At 32.2% G+C, this 8,295-nt stretch overlaps 1 protein-coding gene across 1 annotated transcript in view; it reads right to left on the bottom strand.

The window, feature by feature from the left end:
* Positions 1-2,321: 2,321 nt before the first annotated feature.
* Positions 2,322-8,295, bottom strand: part of SMCHD1 (structural maintenance of chromosomes flexible hinge domain containing 1) — a 142,827-nt gene continuing 136,853 nt past the window's right edge. The window contains exon 48 of the mRNA XM_006920053.3: positions 2,322-3,380. Within this exon, the coding sequence (XP_006920115.1) occupies positions 3,356-3,380 (25 nt within the window). The 3' untranslated portion in view covers positions 2,322-3,355. The remainder of the gene's footprint in view (positions 3,381-8,295) is intronic.

The raw sequence follows: 8,295 nt of genomic DNA, 5'->3' as shown, positions 1-8,295 counted from the left end.
GTTTTCAGTGTTTTCAAAGTGAAGATTAGGTTACTGATTTGAGATCTTTCTCCTTTCTTATGTTTCTAAGCACTACTTTAGATACATCCCATAACTCTTGATATATTGTCTAAGCACTACTTTAGATGCATCTCATAACTCTTGATATATTGTCTTTCCACTCATATCAAAGTATTTTCTGAATTCCTTTTGATTTCCTCTATGACTCATTCGTTATCTAGGAGTGTACTGTTTAATTTCTACATATTTGTGCGTTTCTGTTACTTCAAATTTGATTGCATTGTGATCAGAGAACATATTTTGTATTACTTCTGTCCTTTTAAATTTGTTGAAGTTTGTTTTATGGCCTAGTCTATGGTCTAACCTGAAAAACATTCCATGTGTACTTGAGAAGAATGTAAATTGTTGCTATTGGGTGGAATGTTTTATATGTCTCTTAAGTCCAGTTGGCTTGTAGTGTTTTCTTTAAGTCTTCTACTGTGTTGTTGGTTTTATGTCTAGTTGTTCTATTACAGAAAATGGGGTATATCTGATACGAAAACCAAAGACACTACAAAAAAAAAAATAGGCCCAAATCCCTAATGAACAGATACAAATATCCTCAACAGAATATTAGCAAACCAAATTCAGCAATACCTTAAAAAGATCATATACCATGCTCGAGTGGGATTTATATCTGGAATGTAATGTTAGTTCAGTATCCACAAATCTATTACTGTGATATACCAATAAACAAAATGAAAAAAACCATATAATTATATCAATTGATGCAGAAAAAGCATTCAACAATATCTATTTACGATTAAAAACTCTCAGCGAAGTGGGGTAGAGAGAACATACCTCAACATAATAAAGGCAATGTATGTATGACAAACCCACAGCGAACATCATACTCAACAGCAAATAACTGAAAACTTGTTCTTACTGTTAAATGTTTGTGCTAAAAAGAGAAAAGTTCCTTTTGTATTTTTTATATTTTTGACTATGATATGGTTATTTAGTCAGGAACAAGACAAGGATGTCCACTTTCACTCAGCATAGTATTAGAAGTCCCAGCCACAGCAATCACACAGGAAAAAAAAAAGCATCCAAATTGGAAATGAAGTAAAACTCATTATTTGTAGACAACATAGTACTATACATAGAGAATCCTTAAGATTCCACCAAAGTAACTATTAGAACTAAGAAATGAATTTAGTAAAGTAGCAGGATACAAAATTAATATTAGATCTGCTGCATTTTTATACACCAATAATGAACTACCAGAGAAAAATTAAGAAAACAATACCATTTACAACTGCATCGAAAAAAATAAATAAAATACCTAGAAATAAATTTAACCAAGTAGGTAAAAGATCTGTACTTGAAAAGTTATAAAACATTGAAGATACAAATAAATGGAAGGCAATATGGTGCTCATGGATAGGAAGAATTATCATTAAAATGGCCATACTACCCAAAGCAATCTACAAATTCAATGCAAACCCAATCAAAACACCAATGGCATTTTTTCACAGAACTAGAACAAATAATCCTAAATTTATATGGAAACACAAATGGCCCCAAAGAGCCTTCAGGAGGAACAAAGTTGGACGTATCACGTTACCTGATATAAAATTAATGTAGCATTTACATACTAGGTAACATATGTAATCCAGAGATGATTTAAGTATAGGGGAGAGTATGTGTAGGTTACACGCAAATACTATGCCATTTTAAATAAAGGGCTTGATCAGTCTCAGATTTTGGTATCAGCAGGGTGTCTTGTCTGAGGGATGATTATACATGCTAAAAAGTAGCAACCTCTTTTTAAAGTCAAAAGAGGTACACACTATGTGCTCAACAGACATCCAAAATATCTTAAATTAACATGTATAAAAGTAATTTTATAAATATAATTACGTAACCATGAAGGGGGAGGTGATTCCATGAAAATGTTTAGCAGATAACTGAAATTATTTTAACAGTATAAAAATGACAGAAATTCAAACTTTTACTAAAAAGTATTTGAAAATTATATACTGAAAATATAATTGAATTAATCCCACCCATTTAAAATGACTAAGTAACCATATCATAGTCAAAAATATAAAAAATACAAAAGGAACTTTTCTCTTTTTAGCACAAACATTTAACAGTAAGAACAAGTTTCACTTAAAAGAAATGTAATCTTTCCTTTAGATAATTCAATTACTGTCATTTTGTTTCTTCAATAATACAGTTAAATGACTTCCAATTATAAAGATACATTAACATCGGAAAAGTTTTTACCAAGGTAACTTTTATGGAGTTTTCAATCAAAAAAAAAAAAGAAACGTCTATTCAATAGGGGGAAAAAAATCCTGTTTATTAACTTCACTGTATATTCAGAAAGGATTAAAAAACACACACATATCCTGGGACACAAAACTGTACCAAAAGTACTTCCTTACAAAGTGACTTCACAGACCAATACAACTGAACTTACACAAGACATTATATTGACATACATTAGCTTGAATTAATACACAATTCAAATGTTTTTGAAGCAATGTTCTAGCAGACCCTTATTGCATTAATGTGGAAGTGTATAACTTCTTTAACTCTTTAAAAATAGTAATAAAAAATTACAAAATAACGTAAATGTAGAATTAAGGCCGAGTTTACGCAATCTAATATTAATAGAGTCAAACAACACTTATAAAAATTGCTGCTGCTGCATATTTTATATATGTACACAGGATGTCTTTAGAAATTTAAAATGTTACTGCTGTCAAAAATTCACTCATTGATTTAATATTTTTCCATGTATCTTAACATTTGAATTTCCAGATACCTGTGCTCTTTCTACTTTTATTTTGAATTCTTCATTAAGTTTCCTCACATATTTACAATTAAATACCTAACCTCTGGAACTTTCTTTAGACACAAGAGACAAAACAGTTTTGTTAAATAAATTCACACAAAAGCAGTAAAAACATTTGTTTCCAAGAAATAGTTCTAACATAGCCATAATAATCATACTGAAAAATAGTACATATACTGTTCTTTAGGAATAATAAATGCTGTGTGTCAATTTTACGGTCACTGCTATATTTGCACATTTTCCTCTGACACATAAGCAAGATAATGACAACTAAAGGGCATGATGACTGGAATAATTACAGTAAATCCATATTGTTCAGTGAGATTCAAAAAACTGAATAGTTGTTTCCAGTCCCATCTGAATAGACATGGATATGAATGCCCAGATTCCTGTATAGTCCCCAGAAATATTCAGTGTGGTAAAAGTCACCTTCTCGGTCTTCTGAAACAGAGCTGCAGAAGGCAGGGCATTCTAACTGAGACCAATAATGGTCTCCTCTTCTGTCACCTTTCACACATCTGTTTTGGTTACAGACCTGTTTCATAGTGGGGGAAAAAAAACCATAATAAATTAAATATACCAAAGTTTTCCTTTCCTGAACTCCTTCACTAGATGTGTATGGTTAAATATCCAATGCAACTATGTTCTATTCATTCTGATAATCTTCAATAGAAACATTTAGTTAAATCCCTGTATATACTCACTTCTTCTACATGTATGCCTGTCCCCTCCAAAACAAAACCGAGAAAGCCTCAAAATAAAAGCAGTAAACATGTATAGAAAAAGGGGTAATTTGTACCATAGTTCTTTAAAATAGTATATCTTAGACTCCAAATCGAAAGATTTTCTCTTGCTTTCACTTTTCCTTAAATGAAATTACAATTTTAAAAATTAACAAGAATTATAATGCTTATTATAATAAAGTTATAAAATAAAGACACAAAAGAAAAACTGTTAAAAAATATCTCTAATTACATTCACATAGAGATGACCATAGTGAATACCTTACTGTATATATATATATGCAGATATTTTTATTCAGATACATTTAAATTCTTTATCCCTAATGATAGTTACCTGAACTTCCATCTCCAAACAGAAGATCCACATTTTTGATAAAAAGCTAATTTGTAATCTTTATGAGTAAAACATGAATTAGAAAACTGAAGTCTCTATTGAAGAAATTAAGTCTACCAAGTAGTATTATATATTGCTAAACATATTTTGTTGATTCTAAGATCCATGTTTTTCCACATTTAACATCTTTGAAATCCACCTTTTAATGTCATGAGTTAATCTGTAGTGTTTTTAACATTTCATGAAATAATGGTGTTTCTTATAATTAATAACATCTTAGAGTTGATGAAATATTGTATGTAACCTCTATGAAACTTTCAAATATATAAATGTTATACATACATAAACATAAATAAAAACAAACATACATGTGAATATACATTATTTTGCTATTTCCTGTGAAATTTATCACTAAAATTTAAAATAGATCACTATTTCAATTCTGTTAAGATATTTTAATTTTAAATGCTCTAATGTTTTTGAGACAGTGTGAGAATTATTTAAGATTTATGGAGTATAGATAAAGATTGCGCATGAGGAAATTACTAAACAAATTAAACAAATTTTAAATAGAAACAATAAATTTAAATTTTAAATAGAAGATTAAAATAGTTTTAAATTTCCCAAAGATAAACAGGATGCAAAAGGGGAGGAAGCCATAGGCTACACTATACCAAATTTTCGACCTAAAACTTCTAACATTGCCTAAACAAAGCTAAAGAACAATGGTAATCTTTTTGGTGTTTGTTTTTTGGCACCAAAATCCGCACTGACAATATGGTTCTCTCTCTTTGCTCTATGAAAATACTTACACTCTTCCACCTTTCTTTGATATTCTAAAATTTTACTATGAATTATCTTGGTGTCTCTTTTGTCAGTCATTGTGCTGGGCATTCAATGGTCTCTTTCATTCAACCCTGGGAAATTCTCTTCCATATATTTTTTTTCTCCATTTTCTCCTTTCTAGGATTCCTAATAGTCTGAATTGGTTCTGTCTCCTTTGTCTTCACATATTTCTTTTCTGTTTTTCCTGGAAGTTTCTTTGATTTTAATCCGTTGAATTTTTTATTTCAGCAACCGTGTTTGTAATCTATAATCTTACCTCTATCTTCCTCTTAATACCCTCTCAGTTTCATGAATATAACTTCCTTCAAGCTTATTAGGAATTATAAATTTTTAAAAGAGTTTGGCTAAATTATCTTCTAGGGTTGGTTTTGCTATTTATCTTAGATTTTCTCTCACATGTTAACGCCACTCATAAACGTGATGATTCTCGGTTTTAATATTATATTTAAGAAAAAGGATTGTGCTGGTGGCCTGGATTTCTTCTCCTGTTACAAAAACAGAACTATTTTCCCATCAAGTCTCCTCTCTGAGTGGAAATTTTAAGTGGGACATGGCAGAGTAGGGCCAGTGGGCCAGCAAGGCTTTGCTTTAAGTGTATGGCTGGACAGCCAACTATCTGGGTGCTATCTCCCTAGATGCATTAGACAAGCTTCTAGGGTGCAACCAACTATACCTGAGGCCAATATATCAACATTTAACTAATCATTAACTAACTTCATGGTGTCCATTGTAATGCCTGGAGAAACAAGGGGACAAAGCTTTCAAAGTTTTGATTTGAAAATCTGGCATATTCTAGGCTGTAGTTTCCTCCCCTTTTCCATTTTGCTCCCATCCACCTTCTTTTGGGCAGGACTTCTCTGAATCCACAGTCTCTGGGTTCTGTCTGACAGACTGTCTGCCACTGTCTCTAGACTATTTCCCAGTTCCTCCTCTTTTAGTGTATTCTAGCCTTGTTTCTATCCTGTTATCTCCAAAAAACTTCAATCAAATGTGAAGGCAGAATGAAGACATTTTCAGACATTAAAAAGCTCCCAGTTTCTTTGTATACACTTTTCCTAAGAAAGCTATGAGACAAAGACAAGGAACCCAAGACACAGTGGATTTAACTCATGAAAGTAGCCAAGAAAGACCCAGGAGGTCCAACACAGTTATTAGGTACTGGAGCAGGAGGAAGAGTATGTGAACAAAATAAATAGTGAAAGAAAAAAAGGAAATCAGAAACTCCAGAAAAATGAACATCATCCAAGAAACAAATCTAAATACGTATCAGATTAAAATTTAAGAACTGATATTGTATGGAAGATTTATTTAATCCTGATGTCTGGAACACTGGTGACCTAGAACCTTATAGAGAAGGAAATGCAATCCTAGCACAAAACTTTGCCTAGTACTAAATATGTACATAGTCATAAAGATATATGTGGTTTATTGCTTTCTACCTTTGAAAAAGCATGGAAGGCTTGGTTGTGGCTGCAAGATAGTATATAACTGAATCATGAGGGGAAAAAAAAGTTCGAAAATAATTCAGAATAATTCAGTCCAAGAGTCATTAGATGGGCCAGGCAAGACACACCTCTACACCAAGGGGTTGGGTGAGCTGCACTGTCTGAAAACTGATAAAACAAACAGACATAAGTATATATACACATGTATAAAAAAAAATATGGCGGCGACAACAGAATAAACAAACCATTAAAACAAAGGTTGCCTCTAGGGAATAGGATAAAGTGAAGACGCATAGGATACAAGATTTCCTCATCATAAGCTCTTTCTATACCTGTGCTGTCCAATCCGGTAGCCACTGGCCACGTGTGGCTCCAGAGCACTTGCAATGTAGCTAGCTAGTCCTAATAGAGATTTACTGTTTTCAGAATTTTGAAGACTTTACATGAAAAAAAAAAGAATTTAAAATACCTCATTAATAATTTTTCATGGTTTACACATTATAATATTTTATATACTAAATTCAATAAAATCTACTAAAATTAATCTGTTACTTTTTAATATGGCTCCTATAAAATTTTAATTTTTATGTGTGGCTCACATTACAGTACAACACAATATCATTTGGTTTATATACATGTATGACTTTGTAAATGATAGCAGTACTACTAACAACATAATAAACTAAAAAATGTACTTTAGACCATACTGCCTCTGAATTGTTACAAAATCTTAATGAAGAAGATCCAAATCAGTGATTATCTGTAGTAGAGCTGTTGTAACTGCAAGGTCTTGGGCTAATTCAGTGCTTGGGCTAATTCAGTGCTTGGGCTAATTCGGTAGCCTCAAGTGTATGTACTTTAGAAATGCTCAGCAGCAATTTCTTCATTGGTCTCTTAGAAAACTGGAAAAATGCTCTCCATCTTTAATAAAACACTTCTTTAAAAATTATGGCAAACCCACATTAAAAAGCTTCAGTAATTATAACATTTTGTCCAATCTTATTTTGATATCCTGTCACTTTTTCTTTATCCAGCAGTATTTTGGAGTATATCCCATACATCATGTTATTTATCAGTGGTCCCCAACCCTTTTAGCACCAGGGACCAGTGCTACAAGGAGAATCTAATGCCTGATGATCTGAGGTGGAGCTGATGCTAGCGCTGGGGAGTGGCTGCAAATACAGATAAAGCTTTGCTTGCTCCCCAGCCCGCTGCTCACTTCCTGCTGTATGTGGCCTAGTTCCTAACAGGCCACAGACTGGTACTGGTCCGCAGTCTGGGGGTTGGGGACCACTGATAAATACTTATAAGTACATATTTCCAACTATATATTTATTTTAATGTAAATACTATTAGATGTTGTTATATACACAATTAATAATTTCTTAACATATCTAATATCCAGATGACATTAAAATGTCTCCAAATTTTTTCAAAGTTGTCATTTTAAAAATTCAAATCCAGATCCAAAAAAGGTCCACACACTGCATTTAACTGTTATATCTTTTAATCATTTTTTTACTCTACATGAACAGTTTATCCTTCTCCCTATGCTTTTATGTCAGTGATTTATTAACAAAATCAGTCATCTTTCCTGTACAATGTCCCGTTCTTGACATTCTAGATTTGGCCGATTGTTTCCTGGTGGCATCATTTAACTCATCCCTAAATTCCCATTATTTCCAGTACACCTGTTAAATTGAGCCCTTCTCAATTTATGAGATTTTAGCTAATGCTTTAAAGCATCTATTGTATGCAATGAATTAACCTCATTCCTATGCATCTAGAATGTAACTAGCTATGTACTACTCTAGGGAAAATAGTCTCTCAGTTTTCTGCAGTGCTTAATTCTTCTACAGAACCCCAGTTGAGAAAGGCTGACTAGAAGCTTCATTAGATTCACGTTAACGTCCTGCTTCTAGTGTTGCTAAGATTGATTAGTGGGTTCGAGTATGTCAATCTGAAGTTATTAAGTTATTAAGTTTCCTCATCAGCTTTTTACTTAATCACTTGGGTATTATTTATTATTTATCATTGATTATTATTGCCTAGATCCATTATTTCATTAAGGGTGGCAAAATC

This window comes from Pteropus alecto, unplaced genomic scaffold, assembly GCF_000325575.1.
Source record: "Pteropus alecto unplaced genomic scaffold, ASM32557v1 scaffold146, whole genome shotgun sequence".
In the NCBI taxonomy this organism is placed as follows: Eukaryota; Metazoa; Chordata; class Mammalia; order Chiroptera; family Pteropodidae; genus Pteropus; species Pteropus alecto.
Note: the sequence above shows the minus strand (reverse complement) of the source record. Positions and strands in the feature narration are given on the sequence as shown.